General features: G+C 35.9%; 1 protein-coding gene across 4 annotated transcripts in view; it reads right to left on the bottom strand.

The window, feature by feature from the left end:
* DPP10 (dipeptidyl peptidase like 10) overlaps positions 1–18,634 on the bottom strand; it is a 1,288,081-nt gene that overhangs the window by 123,481 nt on the left and 1,145,966 nt on the right. For all 4 annotated transcript variants that reach the window (XM_067742149.1, XM_067742151.1, XM_067742148.1 and 1 more), the window contains one exon: positions 7,600–7,720. In XM_067742149.1, coding sequence (XP_067598250.1) covers positions 7,600–7,720 — 121 coding nt within the window. The remainder of the gene's footprint in view (positions 1–7,599; positions 7,721–18,634) is intronic.

The raw sequence follows: 18,634 nt of genomic DNA, 5'->3' as shown, positions 1-18,634 counted from the left end.
AGAATTTTGCCATAACAGAAATCGATACATATTCTAGATATGGACATGTCTTTGCTGCCTGTAGTCCTATCAGCACTGCTGTTCGTGGACTTACAGAATAACTTATCCATTACCGCAATAACCCACACTGTGTCACCTCCGAACAGCAAATATTTTACAGCAAAAGGAAGGCAATGGACTCAGAATGGCATTCACTGATTTCTTCATGCTCCCCACTAGCCAGGCTTGATAGAAGAGTAAAATAGTCTGCTCTACCTCGATTTAGGCACTATTTTTTGACAACATCCTTGAAGTTGGGATGTTATCCTCCAGATACTAGTGTCCTGCTTAATGTCCACCAGAGCACATTCATAGCAGAGGAGGTTCTGTGTCCGCCTGCATAACCAGGAAGCACAGATCTAGGAGCTAAGGGGTGGAAGTGTAGTGTTCTCTTTCACTATCACATCGATAATCCACTGGACACAACATTCTGTTTCTTATTCTCATGACAATGGGCTTGGTGGTTGCAGAAGTCCTAATACCTAAGGGAGGATTGCCTCCAAACAAGGAAAATAGTCACAGTTCTGTTCCTCTGAATTAGAAGCTGAAATTTTTCCCTGACCATTTTGGGCTCAGTGTGACTGGAAAAATAAACTGACAGAAAACACAGTCACTGTGCGGGGTCAACGATTAATATCATCTGCCAGGAAGAAAATGTGCCTTTACTATATAAAGAAGGAAAAGGAAGAAGACAGTTGGAATTTAGCAAATTCACAAATACCCTTTTGTCTAATTCCATCTCATTTTCCAGTTCCACATTTCTACATGCCAATTTCCATTTCAATGGAAAACTAAAACGGTAGCAACCTAGTTATTAAGAAGAGGAAGCAAAGGAATAAGATTTGGTAGGAATAAAGTTTTGGTTTGATGCACCAGGTAAATGACCTATCTAGTCAAAATGCTGACTGAAGGTAAATGGAAAAAGGAATGAACAGTCCAGGAAAGGAGCTATGATTACCAATTAAGGCCATATGATAAGTTATTTCCTTTCTTAATGGGGCCATTTCCCCCCAAACCTTATATGGAAAACACAGATACTGGCTGTCAATTTCAGACAGGTATGTAACTGGACTAACATCACTCTACAATGAAACGGCAGCAGATGAGACTCTGTGTGTTCCTCTTCTGGGGCCACAAACTTTTCATTTGAATAATAAGAACATCCCCATGGTGTCTGAGTTTAAAAACTCAAAGTGTGGCCAATATGAAGCCAGGCAAATCAAATAAAGAGAAAAAAGTTAGTGCATGGTATTTATTTTGTTGGTTTCCACCCATGGAAATCATGTGGGTTTGGCTGTCTTCTTCAACCAAAACTCACTGCTTCTCATACTGTGAAAACTCCAGGGCTCCCTCCTTCTAGGCCCTAGTAACAGCTGCCCCCCTTCCCTCTTCAGGTATTAACGGCTAAACCATTACTGGCCACAGGTTGTATATTCCTTGTCTTTTACAAGTGGCCTCTTCATAGATAAAGCTGAATACTATTCTGAAGGCGCCATTTTTTTTCCAGTAGTGATCCTGACCCTGATTTATTCAAGTAACTTAACATTCAGGTGAGGAGACATGAGTGAGCCACATAACACTGGAGAAAAAACATGCTGCCAATTGAGTGCACGTAAACTCTAAGTCTTGTAAGACCTGTAGGTACAGAGAGCTCAGATTGTGTTGCCCAAAATCAACACTCAGGGTTTCTAAGAAGCAGGTTCTATCCTGGGTGCTGAAGTACGCGTACACAAGTACTTCCCAAGAATGAGAATGGCCCCAATTTGAGAGCACCATTCAGTAGAAACTGGACATCATCTACCTTTATTTATGTTAGAGTGATTTATGCCTAAAGTTGTTCCTCACAAAAATGATAAAAGAGCAAAGTAGTATATACAAAGAGTTATGTGACTTCCTTCAGGTATATAAAAAAAGCTACCTGAATAGAAAGTAGATAAATAAAAGAATCTTTAATATGCATTTGCTTAAAAGTCCTCTTGAACAAGGCACACATTCTTTAATTGCAACTAGTAGGGACTTTTACTCATGGATTGAAACTTCCTGTAATCAGATTATTTACAAACAATGTACTTTTACACATTGCATTCCATTCCATTTCAATGTAGGCGTGGCTCTTCAATGTCTTTGTTACACTGATTTAGAAAATCTCACGGCAGAGCAGATGGAGTTCTCAACACATGTGGTTTTATATCACAGACACTTAAAAATATGGCCTCAACACAAAGCACTCACAGAAAATTAACTCATATACGACCATTGTGTTCAGATTAACAAGCAATTCCGAAAACTAAGCTGATTTTATCCATTTGTAGTTTATCAACTTAGATAGCATTTCCTGAGGATCTACTGTCAGCCCTGGGTTTTGGTTGATTTTTTTCCCCTTATTGCCTGTATCTTACTGTCAACTTTCTTGACAGAATTGTCTATGTTCATAACCTTCTCACTTCCCATTTACAGCTCCATCCACTGCAGGCTTGCTTCTGGCACCACCACTTGACTGATTTTGTTCTAGTCAAATTCTGGTAGCAAATCAAACAGTAACTTTGGAATCCTTAGCTTGTTTGACCTCCTGAGACTTAGCATTGTTGTTTATCATCCTATCTTCCTCTGGCTTCCATGGCTGCATCTCTAATCTTTTTTTCTTTTGTATGTCACAGTTCAGTTTTACTGGGATTTAGTAAGTACTCAGTAAATATTTGTTGAATCAATGAATGGATGAATGTGACTTCCTGTGTCTATGAGAAGGCACAAAAAAAAGTGAATACAGGCATTTTGCATTATTCTCACCAAATAACAAAAAAACAACAATCCCAATTTGTTGATAAGCATATTGTTTATCTTGTAATTTTCTTCTCTCACCTCTTTATTCTTGTCATTCTTAAAGCTCAATGCAAAAACCATTTCTTCTATAAACCACTCTATATTCCCGCAACGCATCAGAATTAATTCTATTTATACATATATTTAATACGATGACATGTAGTTCTATTTATATTTCTATTTACCATGCTTCAAATGGTTCATTGTATAATAGCTGGTTATAGTTTTTCTCTCCATTTAGTTGGAAATACCCAAAACATAGAAACCCATATTCCTCATTGTATTGCTCTCAGATGATGTCTGACAAATATATGTGCTCAGTAACTGTTAGATTGAATTTCAAAGAAGGATTCCTTTAAAATACGAGATTCTAAAATATATTTATAAATCTTTTAGGCATGTCAGTTCCATTATTCAAATAATTGAAAGTGACAGTCATTTTTTGTTTTTATTTAATAGATTCAATACTCCATGGAGATTTTCAAAGTTGTAAACTTGGCAGCTGTGAACTTTACCTTTTTTAAACAAAATATTGATCTGATACTTTGTTTAGTTAAGTTACCACGTTAAATATGCCAATTTATGTGAATAAGATTTGAGGTGCTTTGTGTAAATTATACTTAAAATGTTTCATTTTGAGCACAATGTTTTATTTTTCTTCTGAACTTCACCAACTCTTTTTTTTTTGGGGGGGGGGGCCGCTCTGCGTGATTTGTGGGATTTTAGTTCCCAGACCAGGGATTGAACCCAGGCCCTTGGCAGTGACAGCATGGAGTCCTAACCATTGGACCACCAGAGAATTCCCCATGAACTTCACCAACTCTTTAAAACACATTTTATATATATATATATATATATATATATATATATACACACACATACATATATATATATATTTTTTTTTTTGGGTACGCAGGCCTCTCACTGTTGTGGCCTCTCCCGTTGCGGAGCACAGGCTCCGGACGTGCAGGCCCAGTGGCCATGGCTCATGGGCCCAGCCGCTCCGCGGCACGTGGGATCCTCCCAGACCGGGGCACGAACCCGCGTCCCCTGCATCGGCAGGCAGACTCCCAACCACTGCGCCACCAGGGAAGCCCCACATTATATTTTATTTGCTTTTACTTTCCTTAGGAATTGCGTAATACTAGAAATAGAAACAATTACACTTTTAAAAGACTTTTAAAGACTCCACATTAGTGACTGTGGTTGGGAGCAATAGGCACACTCACAGAATGGCCTGGCCCTAACGCACTTAATATTTGCCATAAAAACATTTTATTATCTTTTATGTGACTCTTCTAATCTTTTCCTACGATAATTATAGAAGGTAAATTTCCATTTAGAAAAAGTAAGTGGAAATGTTACATGTTCCTTTTTGGGTTTCCCACACATGCTAACTCATATTATAATTGATTTCTGCAAAGTAATAAAAAGAAAATCTCTACACTAGAGTATCACATATATACTGCTGAAGATCATATGCATTTGTAATAGGTAGTACTGCCTTTTCATGAGTATACTGAAGGAAAAGAGAAGGTCTGGATTCTGGGAGGTGTTGACACATTGGATAAGCAAAGTGATAGTAAGTGATTAAGGCCCGTGTGGGACTTTTGAACCATAGGTTGGGGATGCCAAGCAAAATGCTGAGGGAAAATCAATGATGTATGAATTGCCTAAATCCCTCTGCCAAACCTTAACACTTATTCCCTTCGTAAGGTCCCTTCTCTTGGAACTGAAGCAAGAATTGAGGTAAGTCCATGGACAGTAGGGTTCAGAGTCTCTGGCTGATGAAAGAGACCAGGGAAATCTAACACCTTAGGTCCATAATGCATGTCATCCCTTAGGGAAGAGTGAAAGGCCCTGCACTGTAACAGGTGGAGTAGCCCAGGACGAAGCACTGACTTTGAAGACACACATTCAAGTGTCAGCTCTACCCTTGTGAATGCTGAGGTCATGTTCAAGTCACCTATCCTCCCTGAATCATGGTTTCTTCAGTAAGTGATTAGATATACTAGCATCCTAAGAATTAACTCACATAGCATATCTGGAATTTCCTAGTATACCTAGAACATATGAGCCCAAAGGATTGAATTTAATTTGAATGGCAAAACCCATAATTTTTCCATTTCCCCCTTTTTGGAAAGTGTCAGACTTACAGTGTCATCCCCAAAACAAAAGTTTTTGTTACTCATTTGTCCTGCTTATCCCTCAACACACTGTTCAGTTTCAGCCCCAATATACAGGTTTTTATTCTCTAATTAAGAAGATAACCTTATTTCCCAAATAGTGGTCTTTAATTTCTCTCCTTATAATTTCCTCAAAGATGTAATTCCATAAGCTATATGAAGCCTTCCCTAAAGGACAGAGGCCCAAATCTTGATCAGTGTCAAGTCAGCACATCCTACATTGGGTTTACCCCGAGTTGACTCAAAATTTCTTGAATGTTAAGGATCACATTTTGTCACCCAATGTAGCATACTAGCACACTGTGAAGCACCAATGTTCCCACTAAATTATTCCTCTCCTCCCTGAGTCTACTGTTCCTTCTGATGTCTACTCACTGTGTCTGCCACCACTATTTACTAGTGATCCAAGCCAGAAGCCAAAGATTCATTCTTGACTTCTTCAATCCATCTCGTCCATTTAAACACTAAGATCTACCTATTTTACTGCCTCATCAATTTTAGAATCTTCCCTCCTTCTTCCTGCTTTAACCCTAGTCCTCTTGCTCATTATCTCTTGATAGAACATAGAAAAAGCCTTATAGCTGCTCATTGGTTCTTTTCACTACTCAATTCCAGCTTTACATTCTAGCCAAAATGATCTATTTATGTGGAAGATCTAATCTTGACACTTCCTTTCCTGAAAAGCTGTATTAGTTTCTCCATTTAATAGTGGAAAATAATTGAAATCCCAGATAATTTTTAGGGTTACTGCCTCTTGGTTCTTGTTGCCTTCCTTTTCTCAAATTTTATGCCTCAATAATACCAAGCTGATTTTAGTTCCCTGGGCACACACTATGCTATTTAACCCTTCTATGCTTCTTCAAGCTTTTAACTCCTGCTTGGATTTTTCCTTCCTGGTTTCTTCTTCTGTGTTAAACTTCTTATTCTTTGAGGCTCAGCTCAGAGGGTTTCCCCATTAAGAAAATATTTACAAATCCCTAAAATGGGCTAAGTCTGACTCCTTTGTTTTTTCATAGAATCCTGTGTTTACTGTGATTTATTACTTAGTACACTGCATGGGCATGGTTTCTTCATCTTTCAGAGTCTCCTACAGTACCAAAAATATTTTGAAGATAAAAGGTGTGTCTTTCCTAGCTCCTCTAGGTAAGAGGTGGTTAATTCTTACTACCTAGATTCTCAGAACTACCAAGGTTTCAAGTTTGTTCCTCACCTGTTTTTTCAATTCATTGGGGCATCTCAGGCCCCTCTAATAATCCATCATTTGAAATAAGAAAGCCAGAGTCAGTTTTTTGACACTCTCAACCAAAGAATCCTACTAATCTGTTTGTGCATTTCATTTTGTAAAATTTCATAGTATAATTATCACTGATATTTCCACAGTAGGTTCCCCTACTCCTCAGAATAAACTGTGGCTTTTACTATTTGATGCTAGCTTATACACAAAATATATTATAGATATAAATACACACGTACACATATATGTGTAAATCTTGAGGGCTACAATATCTCTTCCTTAATAATATAGTTCCACCCAGCAACATTTTCCTTTTAATGTAAAGTCCTGAGAGCAGAACTTTGTTTTGTTTCCTGATGTATCTCAGCACTTAGACAAGTACTTGGAACATAGTAGGTCTTCAATAATATCTGTCAAATGAGAGCATGAATGAATGAAATGAATGAATGAATAAACTAAATGATTTACTTTCTTACATAATTAAAAGTAGCAACTCTGAGCTAGAAAGATTGCATTTGCCAGTACTGCTCAAGAGTAAAATTTATTCTCTGGAAGATCCTTGCTTTGTAATTTTTAATTTAATAGACTAACTTAGTTTAAATTTTGATGTATTTTGCCAAGATCAGTTGTAGAGTCTGAAACGTAGGTTTTAAACTCACACTTTGAGTTTTTCCTAGGCAATCTGTACCTATAACTAGCTGATAATTGGTACATGATAAAATTGGATAGAGGTTTTCATCACCTGATTCCTTCTTATATTCTCAGCTATTAGGAAAACTTGATTCAACAGTTATTATAAATAACTTTTTAGGTAGGTTTTATTGAATATTTTGGTCCCTATACAGTGGCTTTTAAAATGTGCAGAATGTTCTTAATGGAAATGACTAATAATTAAGTGGCTTTCATGCACTTTTTGAATAGTAAAGGATTTTGTTTATTCTTTCCCAGAGTCAGAAAAATTCAGCATCTAATTCCAGAGTGATGTAAGGTGATTATTCATTTTCATTAGTTAAGCATCACCAAAAATAAGATCTATTTAGCCTGAACAAAATGTGTATGTGCGTATATGTGAGATATATATATATATATATATATATATATATATATATCTCAAACATGGAATTATATAAGTAGACGTAAATCATAACCAGTCAAAACATGAGCAGATGCAAAGATATGAAAGCATGAAGGCAATTTTGAGAGGAAATGAGAGGAAGAAATAGTGCTATAAGTATTGTTATAATTGAACAGATTTTTCTTATAGATTTTGTATAAAAATATATCATTTGTATTCTTTTGAAACTAAATCTATTCACTCACCTTCATACAACCAGTCAGCAATTCCATTAAAAATAATTCCTTCTTTTCCAGAAGATGTCAGTCGCAATGAACTACTCTTTATATCAGGTTGATAGTAGATATTATTTTCAAAAATATAAATCTGGATCAGGAAACATGTAAAACAAACAAACCAAAAAACCAAAAATATTAGGAAGCCTTTTTTTAAACTTTCATATAATAGAATAATAGCTGAAGAGCTAAGTGTTTTATTATTTGCCTGCTTTCAATTTGTTTTTATTTAATGTATATTTTTATTGCTTTCAATTATTAATGGCTGTTTCTTTCTCTATCATATAATATCCAGTTATCATTTAGAAATTACATGGTACTAGCTATTGAAGCTTTTAAATCCATATATTCGACAACAATGTTTCATCTACTTAATAATCTTTTTCTCATACCACAAAATTGGTTTGGGTTTGAGATAATATTCTGCAGGCTTAAGAGACTGACAACTGTACTAGATGTCATTTTAGTAACAGCAAACAACTCGAAAAACCTCAATTTGGGGTCTTTTACCAAAAAATGCATTGGTGATCAATAAAATAATCTTTAGAGCATGTCTCTGATTCTCTCCAGCTCAACTCAAAGATCCACTAATGAAAGGAAACACTGGCAAAATTCTTTCAGATTGATAAGTGGAACACACCTCCCTATGCCTCAGTCTTCCCTGGTAATTCTTTCCTAAATAGCATAGCAGTAATAATAACCTTGTGCTTGAGGATTCAAGAAAGAGTTTTAATATGAATACATTACAGTCTTACAAAATAATGTCAACATCACCAGCAGCAACAACAATAGTCCCAATACAGGAAGAGCAGTAGAAATTAAAGTGTCTGTCCACAAAAAAATGAACTATCTTTAATAGAGATAATTCAGGATAAAATTATTTATAATTCACTTTAAAATATTTTTAATGCCAAACATTCCAAACTGTTGGTCTGTGTGATATAACTGTCACAGAGCCATGTTTCATCCACTTGTTGCGGGGAGTAAAATATTGTTCAATGAAAGCCAAATTGCTATTTAGATTGACATTTTACTAAGAAGGTGAAAGATGGCCTAGTGCCCATGTGTTCCAGCATGCTATAGGATCATTGCACAAAAGCAGACAGAGCAAACACAAGAACTTCTGAAATAATTGTGTGATTAATCATGAGGTCCTAGATTTTAAACCTTGATGTGCTCAATGATGAAGGCAATCTTAACATCCAGAACATTTGATTGGTATTCTACTTTGATTCTGGTGATTTGGCAAGCACTTAACAGTGAGTGTATCTAGTTAACCATTCCACTACTACCTGTTGTTTATATTACAGGTGAGGATGACAATAAGAATAAGAATTGTTGGGGGTGGAGAGTAAAAAGATATAATAGGTGTTTAAACATGTGTTTATAATCAGGCAGCCTAAATTTAAAATCCAAATAACTTGGATAATTTGCTTAACCTTTCTGCATCTCAATCCTCTCTTTTATAAGATGTGGATGTCTCACACCTACTTTAGAGATCTGATGTGAAGAATAAATGAGATGATGAATGTAGAACATGTAACACATGTGGCTATTGCTAGGAGCAGGGCTGACTTCACGCAAGATAATCTGGTTCAAAAATCTTACACTTTTTGCAGGCGCTACAGAATCTAATTCAAAACAAAACCTCTACAGCTTCAGCCAAGGTGTAAATTATCCCAAACTATTGACTATTGGGTTGATTATATTATGACGACTATATATTAGGAATAGTTAGTAGAATAGTAATAGCAGTAGGGGTAGTACTATTAGGAGGAGAGGGGGTGGTATTAACAAATGATATTCATTGCTTTCACTTCATTTAGAAAGTTTTCAAGTGATAACAATATAGGAAATAAACTTATTATTGAAAGTATGCAGGTCCCACTTAGGCAAAAGTTTGAGAACTATATCCCAGGTATCTTAAAACTGGATGGAAGTGGTTTTTTTTTATGACTTTCACAACCCCTCATAACTGAGAAATAATATTAGCTTTATGGTAGCCAGTTAAGGCTTAAACTTTATGTGTTTTGTATACTACCTCCTTTTGCCTTTCACAAACAGTATATGAAATAGGCACACAAAATCGGCTTTACTTGGAGGGAATCCTCTTTTTGTACCATAACCTTCTACTAGGACTTGTAAGTAAATAGAAATTCAGATCATCCACACTCATGCTACATAAGCACATGGGACTATTATCAAAAGTAAGGGTGACTTGAGACTTCCCTGATGGTCCAGTGGTTCGATCCCTGGTCAGGGAATTAAGATCCCACATCCCACAGAGCAACTAAGCCCACGCACCACAACTACTGAGCTTGAATGCCTGAACTAGAGAGACTGCGTGCTGCAACTACAGAGCCCACCCACCCTGGAGCCTGCACGCCACGACTAGAGAAGAGAAAACCGCACACCACAACTAGAGAGAAGCCCAACGAAAGATCCCGCGTGCCTCAGTGAAGATTCCCCATGCCGCAACGAAGACCCAACACAGCCAAAAATAAATAAATAATAAATATTTAAAAAACACTAAAAAGGGTTACTTAACCCAATGTAATATTGTTCCAAATCCTCAGCTTTTTGAAGGGAAAAAACTCTAAGTCAAAACAATTAATAAAACCTCCACGATTTCAGCAGATGTATAAATGGTTTTGGATACCAAAACCATTGACCAGTAATTACATTTGTATTTGAAGAACAGATTGGATGATGTTCAAACTCCACATGAAACTGACATCTGTTTCAATGTAAAAGAACAAGCAATATGGAATCAGAATTTTAATGCCATTTGCTGAAATCTGTAATATCAGGGGATATCCACAAGATCTTTTTTCTGTGGACAAAAAATTAGTGGCTGCCTTTATGAAAATATACATTTATAGTCTTTTAAACCCTTTTAAATTACCAAAGTTTTTCCTTGAATTATATTAGCTTCAAGTAATAGTCACAAACTCTCACCACTACTTTAGCAATATAGGAGCTGCAAATATTCCCAGGTACTATCTTGGCACATTGATGAAATTAAGCTGGATCCAAAGGGCAATGATCAAGGGCTACGACTAGATTTAAATCACATTGAAAATATGACAAACACTAATGCCATTTATCCTAATGTTACTGATTAAACTGTCATAATATTTTTGACGCCATCAATCAATTCCTTCAATGAGCCACCTACACAGTATAACAAATAGAAATGGATAGCTATTTGACCACTTAATTTTTCAGCTAATAGAGCAAGCTGACTAAGCAGTTTTTCAAAATCCATGGTCTTAGTACACTTACAAAATAATTCAAAATTGGTAAAGTCACAAGAAAGGCAACAGGAAGACAGCTGAAATACTATATGCTGTGACAAACTGAGAAATATGTAGTAAATGACCCAGGAAATTATTCTATCAATGTGTTAACTGATATTACTCATTACCAATGATTGAACACAACATGTGTCATTGCTGTGCAGGAGGCTGTAAGAGCCAATTTTCAACTTTCTGCCTTCTCTTCCCCTGCTGCTACTCCAGTAATGCTTAAGATGATGGATGCCCCAGCAGCCAGGATTGCTGGGTGAAGAGGTATGGTACAAACTCCTTCCCCAGCCCCAGCCAACTTGTGATGGACATATGGCAATGAATGAACATTTGAGGTTAAAAGTCATTAGGATTATAGGTTTGAGAGCAATTACAATGTAAATTACCCTACTGTGACTGATTTAACCAGAGACAATGCCTAATACAAACTTATAAGAGCAGACTCTTATGAACTTTCAGCCAGTTTAATTGAAAAAGAACATCAGAATAGAACAGAAATATAATTGAATGTTAGATCTATTTTAGCTGAAATATTACTGAAAAGCTATTCCACCTTCACTGATTTGAGTGATTTTTATGATAATTTTAAATTAGAAAACTACAAATCATTCAAAAATCCCCATATGTTTTAATGGTGTAAGAGAATCTACAAAGTCACAGCCAAGTTGGGATAGTATTTGGGTTGCCTTCTACTGTGGCTTGCTTTCTGGGAAAAAGTTGTAATTAAGAAACTATCCCAGATAACATATATTACTGGCAGGGATGTGGTGAAAGGGGACCTTTCCTATGTTGATTGTGAAAATATAAAGTGTGATAAGCATATTGAAAAGCAACATGGCAACTGAAAACAAAACATATTCCATCTCATCAGCAATCCGAAATCTGGGACCTTGTCTTGTAAGAAAAACAAAAACAGAAAACCACCAATATGTACAGAATGATGAAGAGTGATATTTATTTCTGCAGTGTTTATGATGGCCAAAATGAAGAGTCAAAGTGAAAACCTATCAAAGTGCTTGCCTGGATGGATTATGATTCATCCACATCAGGTAGTAACACTCGGGCTTTGAGAATAAATTAGTTACATGAGTTGACCTGGAGGTGTTTCACTGAGATACTGTCAAGTGACAAAAGGCACAAAACAAGAAAATTATTTCAACATGAATCCATTTTTGTGCACCAGACAATGGCAATACTAATACAAACTTACACTAGCAGGGATCTCACCAACAGATATACATTGAATGTTGTCTTTTTTGTGTGTTTTTTCGCGGTACACAGGCTTCTCACTGTTGTGGCCTCTTCCGTTGCGGAGCACAGGCTCCGGACGCGTAGGCTCAGTGGCCATGGCTCGCGGACCCAGCCGCTCCACGGCATGTGGGATCTTCCCGGACTGGAGCACAAACCCGTGTCCCCAGCATCGGCAGGCGGACTCTCAACCACTGCGCCACCAGGGAAGCCCTGAATGTTGTCTTTTGGTACTCAGCCCCACACCTGCCCCCCACCCGCCATAGTCTTCTATTACTGTGTCATCAGAAACCTGAAATCTACAATTCTAAAATTCCCTTGCAAACTAGTCTTCTCAGCTTCTTTGCTTGATGGGTTCTAGTTACTTTCTGCAAATATGAGAAAGCTGCTAGTTAGGAACTGGAAGACATTTAACCTTTGGTAGTGGCTTTTGCATGCCAGCTTCAACAATAGTGACTAAGTAGCAGCATATATATATATATATATATATATATATATATATTTTTTATACCCTTCAAATCTATGCAGTTCTCATCTTTCAACCTGCCCTAATAGATGTGAACATTCAGATAACCATATCCTTGCTTCTTTTGGCTCCTGGACCACTAACCATACTCCAACTTCGTCATACTTCCTGATCCAATAGTGGCTCCAAAATTTGTGTGGAATCTTTGCCTTTTGCTTTACCAGGAACAGATTTTAATTTTTAATTATTCCAACTTATCAATTTCTTAAATAATTTATATTAAACTAAATATATGTTAATAAAGTGAATTTCATGTAATATTACTTTGGAAATAAATCATACACAAAAGATTTTGCAGTGATTTAGCATCATTATTAGATTCAGATGTTATCATTTTTCAATAAATAAGAAAATTTTATCATATGGACAGTATTAAAGCACATAATTATGTACATAATACTTTTTTTATCAATAAGCCACCTTGAACTCCATCACATACATAAGACATTTAAGTATTTTTTAAATAAATAAAAATGTTTGAAATATTTAAGCCATATTCCATTAATGGGTATGATTCCATTGGATTTGAAGTAAAATTTTCCCTTTTAAGCAATATGCTACATTTCAGTCTAGGAAACACTTAGAGGAATTATCCTTTAAAGACTCTTAAGTGTAAACTTATAAATAAAAGGTCCTTATTTTGATTTATATAACAGATTCTTTTGGTAACACGAAAGAATATAAGCAGACAAAAAAAATCAGAGTATTTTGACTTTACAATTAGAATGGCTAAAGTGAAAATGAGAGCCAATAATAATGTTGCCAAGGATGTAAAGCAACCGGAACTTTCATCTCTTCTGGTGGGCGAGTGAATTGGTACAATCACTTTGTAAATATATGTAACAGTTTTTACCAAAACAGAATATGTGCATAACTGTAAAACTCAGCAACTCCATCCAAGGAAATGTATATGGATATATATCCATAACAAAAATGTATATGGATATACATCCAATATATGGACATATATGGGAACCCAATATATCAAGGAACATATATGAGAATGCTCATAGCAGTGCTATTTGTAATAGTCAACAACTGTGTTGCAAATTATGATAATAATTACCCTTGGCGGGGAATAGTGCTAGTGAAACTGAGCAGGACACTGTGGGGTCTTCCTGGGTATAAAAGCCCTTCTGTGTCCCCAGTTTCTTGTTTGTAGAAAAAGGGCTTTAGTCTCCTAGGACTTCCCTGAGTTACAAAGAACAGACTCAAGCAGTTAATAATTAGGGAAGTGAGGGAATGAAGAAACAAAGGAAAAGCAGTCAAGAAACAATAGTTTAGGGATAAAACAGAGTCCTAGTTCCTTCTCAAGGAATACACATAACAATCTGACACATATCTTTGAGTTGTTATGCAAAAACTAAGATCCCCACCCAGGTGGAAGATGGTAACTGTATGCTGACCACAAGCACATAGAACCAAGACTGGTTGGAACCAGAAGGTTGATGATTAAGGTCCCTGAAAGATCACCCTGTTATCTCACCACCAACCAATCAGAAGAAAGTCCACAAGCTGCAACCCTCACTCCAAATGTTGTCTTTAAAAGCACTTCCCTGAAAGCCATCAGGGAGTTTGGGTCTTTTGAGCATGAACTACCCATTCTCCTTGCTTGGCACCCTGCAAATAAATGCTGTACTTGCCTTCACCACAACCCAGTGTCAGTAGATTAGCTTTGCTGTGTGGTGGGTGAGCAGACCCAAGTTTGGTTTGGTAGCACTAGTAAAGAGCAAATCAGGGGTCTTCTGGTATATGAATGATCCTCTGTTTCTACTCTGGGCACTGTGAAAATGGGATTGTTCACAAGAATCAGCTCTGCTTATTTGCTGCATTCTGTTAACTTAAAGAAAAAGGAAAAAATTATGCAGAATTTTATCAGTAATCATAATTCATTGAAAATGCTACCTTAAAGATGATCAATATTTTACTAAAAGCCACAGTATATCATTCAACTTTATAAAAATTTTGTTTCTTTGTCAGTGTGTAATAAATTCTGAGAGCCCATTTATGTAATGCAAAGTAAAGCTATGAGCACAAGTTAAATAGTTTGATTACCTCTGACATTTTAGCTTTGAATAAATCTGTCTGTGGGTTATAGAGTACTGCTTTCATTTCTCTGCAGAACCATCTCTGGGATAGAATAACTCACTCAAATCATTCATGTCACCTTTGCACTAGTACCTGACATTCTAGAGATAGAATCACTATCAGAGAACTCTCATCCCTTGACATTTGCAATTATTCATATCAGGAAACCCTTTCAAAGAGTTCTTATTTCGTAAAACCTTTATAGAACATTATGCATTCTCAAAGAAGTGAAATATATCCTTTTGCCTTAAATTCATAATTATGTAAGTCACTCCCCAATTCCAAAGCCCTTTTATCCATTTTTTTTTTAGGAGAAAAATGGATACCAGATAAAAACAAGCAAACAGATAATTGAAAACCAACTCCAATCAATGAAATGTAACAACAGACTATCTCTTGGCAGTGTCATTCCCTAAACCTCATTTAGGGTAAGAGAAGACTGTATGATAAATTGATCATTTTGATAATTGAAAAATTAATTTAAAATTCTTATGCGCCCCAAGAAATAAACTGCGACACACTGAAGACAATCAACATTATTATATTATTTAAAAAAAACTTTAATGTGATGATTTATATGTGTCAGAATGCTAGAGGATGGTATTGTCTAGTCATTGTGTACCCATTTCTTCCTCTACTCCACTTTCTTCTTTTTCATTGTTCCTTCACCACTCCATCTCTTGTCTTATTACCCTTTTTTCTAGTCCTTTATCATTTACCAAATAGGTATCTGGATTGTTTACATGCTAGATGCTGTGCTAAGTTTTGGGGATATAAGGACGAGATCTTACAATCTAATGTTGCATTCCAATACAAGCACACACAAATTAATGTAGATATGGCCAGTAAAGAAAAACAAAACCAATGTATGATGACATTAATTTAGCGGGACATATTACTGCCCAATATGTGTCATAGCAGTAGAACTTGAAATGGGAAACAAGAATAAAAGCAAAAGTGTAGAAAATGGGATTTCTATCAAAGAGACATGGGATCTAATCCTGGCAGTGCTCTTTGTGAGACTGATGTAGCTGCCAGTTGCAGTATCCTAATCACAGATTCCTGTGGCATTGTAATCAAATTTTCCTGAACAAATCCTATGTTCAACAATGCCTGACCCCTCCTGGCTCCTGTTCATTTTCCAGTCCTGGAATTCCAACTTTCTCATTGGTTCTGAGAGCTTTCAGAAATCTATTTAATGAATTCATTTTCGGTTGAAATGAACGTGAATCCATGTCTCTCACTTACTTCCAGGAATCCTAATTACCAGGTGACATGCGGCAGCTTAACCTTCAAAGCCTCATGGGTAAGAAAGCCCTTCACTGTCACTTATGTTGGGAGCAAGCTAAATTAACCCCTGTTTCTTTCCAGCTTTCATCCATCCCAGGATTAGCAAAAAGCATGGTGCATATACACTTTATTCTCTGATGCTAAAACAATTTGATTTTACATTTGTATTGTAACTCCTTGTATTTCAAATGGAGACTCCAAAATTTAAAAAAGAGATTCTGAGGATTGAGGGAGATTGGAAGCATAATTCTCATATGCTTATCAATGTGTCTGTGCCTAATGCTTTCCAGTTTATGGGCATGTTGATAAGAAAACAAATTGAAAAATGCAGTAGGTGGAACCAGCCTTGGCTATCTCCCATGCACATTTTACCCACAGTTCTGGACTCTTTATTCCACTTCAGGCAATTTCAAGGCGTCCCTGGGCACAAATGAAAAATACAGGCCATTTTTTTCAATACAAGAATATCCAAACATTTTTTACTGTATCCTCCCCAAATACTGGATATGAGTAAAATAATCATAAAAATTCAACTTAGTAATGAAATGTCTTATGTCCATAATTAATTTGTTTATTCTAGTTAATGTTCTTATAAAGTTAAATTTAATTGAGCTAATGATCAACTGAGGATGAGAGTCATTTAAATTCAAGCATAACTTGAAATGCAGGACAAAAAGCACTTGAAATACTTCCTTGTTGTCTCCTTCTTCTTTTTCCCCATGTGAGAGTCTACAGAAATGATTATTCCTTCTGCTTCGTTATCTGTCTGCTACAATGGGGTATAATTAAACCCTATCTCTGATGTATGTGTAACTGTAACACAATATACCCTAATAACTTTTTATTTTGTTGATGAAAGAATGTAAGAGGATGTTTGAAAGAGTCATTTCTGATTTTTACTAATTCATGTTTGGTGTTTGCAATAGTTTATTCACTGCTTCCCTCTCTTCAGTTCTCCTCACTTGCATCCATACAATAAAATGACAAAACAGACCCTTTCTGTCAGTGCTTTGACTGCGACATTGTCCAATTAAACTTTCAGCATTCCATAAAGAGTAAAGGCTAAATTCTTTACACTAAAATTCTAAGCAAATTGTACTGGTTAGGATTTATGTACTAATCCATCTACAAGGCAATCTCTGCCCTAGTAAATCTCATCCACTTGCCATCACATAGTACAGTTTTTGTCTGTGTTTGTTTTATTTTCTTCTTTCTTGGGGAGACACTGACACACAAAACAGAAAAAGTCTACCTTGAACAGAAAATAGACTTCCTTGTGAGATACCACTTTTTAAAAATGCTAATGTCAGACATTTCATATTATTTAAAGACACATATAATTATATATATTTACTACTTAAAATATTTTTGTTTCTTAATGAAGAAAGTTTAAAGATGGCAAGCTACATGTATGGGGGCACACATGGAGGAACGATGGTTATACAGGTCACTTATTCATTTGCAATTTCACTATACTCCTACTACGCACCATGTCTATGAGACAATGTTGACTGAGTCTTAGTCCCTGTAGTTGATGAATTCACAGTTTAAAATAAGAAAGATAAAAAAAAAAGAAGTAATTAACAAACTACATGGTATTTGTATGACATATTGATGCACAAAGCATTATTAGAATGTGAATAAAGACACAAGACAGCTTGAATCTGATTGAGGAATAGGAGGGTCAGAAAAGGTTTCAGATGAGGCATGACATTTTGGCTGAACTTACAAGTTCAGGTGGATTTTCCTAGGCAGAGAAAGGTAAAACAAAATTCAAGTAGAGGAAATGGCATGAGAAAAGGTGGGTTTAAATGATCAGATGTTGAAAACACACTATATAGAAAAAAGCAGAAGGAATAGGGGGAGAAATGACAAGGCAAAGAGATGTGTGTTAGAGGGTGAATGAAGCCAGACTATAGATATGAAAGATTTGTTGGAGAGCTGGAGAGAAGAGAGGGAAACATAAGGAGATAAGAATGAGATCTTTCTTAACAATTATCCATTTACTAGTCATTCTGAAAAGCAGTTCTATTTAAAAACTGACTAGAATAATATTGGTCCATTTGTGGAGGTACAAAGATGGATAAAGTGTCTTGAAAAATTTTTAATCATGATCATAGAATCTTTCATTTCATTTTGAGTAAATTTAAATAATTACCCTCTATTCTTGGAGAAGCAGGAAGTGAAATGAAATCTCAATTATCTCAATGATATTGTATTATTAACAACTAAGGTATAGGATATCTCAAACTGAACCTCCAAACACCTTTCCTATATGGGTCTCCTGATTCTACAGGTATTAATACAGTAGACAAATAATATGCCCTCTCTTAAAAGGGACTTCTTTCACATTAGCCTTTGGTGGGAGGTGGGTGTATTTCCAAGTTCGATGCATATAATACTTTAATGTTAGAATAGACAAAACCAAGACTAATAGAGATAGAAAATCAATGTTTAGACAGATAGCAAGATGCTTTAATAGGAAAGTCCAAATTCATCCTCCACTGATAACTTGGTATCATAAGTCTTGAAGAGATATAATATG

The sequence above is a fragment of the Pseudorca crassidens genome, chromosome 6 (genome assembly GCF_039906515.1).
Source record: "Pseudorca crassidens isolate mPseCra1 chromosome 6, mPseCra1.hap1, whole genome shotgun sequence".
In the NCBI taxonomy this organism is placed as follows: domain Eukaryota; kingdom Metazoa; phylum Chordata; class Mammalia; order Artiodactyla; family Delphinidae; genus Pseudorca; species Pseudorca crassidens.
The sequence above is the reverse complement of the archived record's forward strand: the minus strand, read 5'-3'. Positions and strand labels throughout refer to the sequence as shown.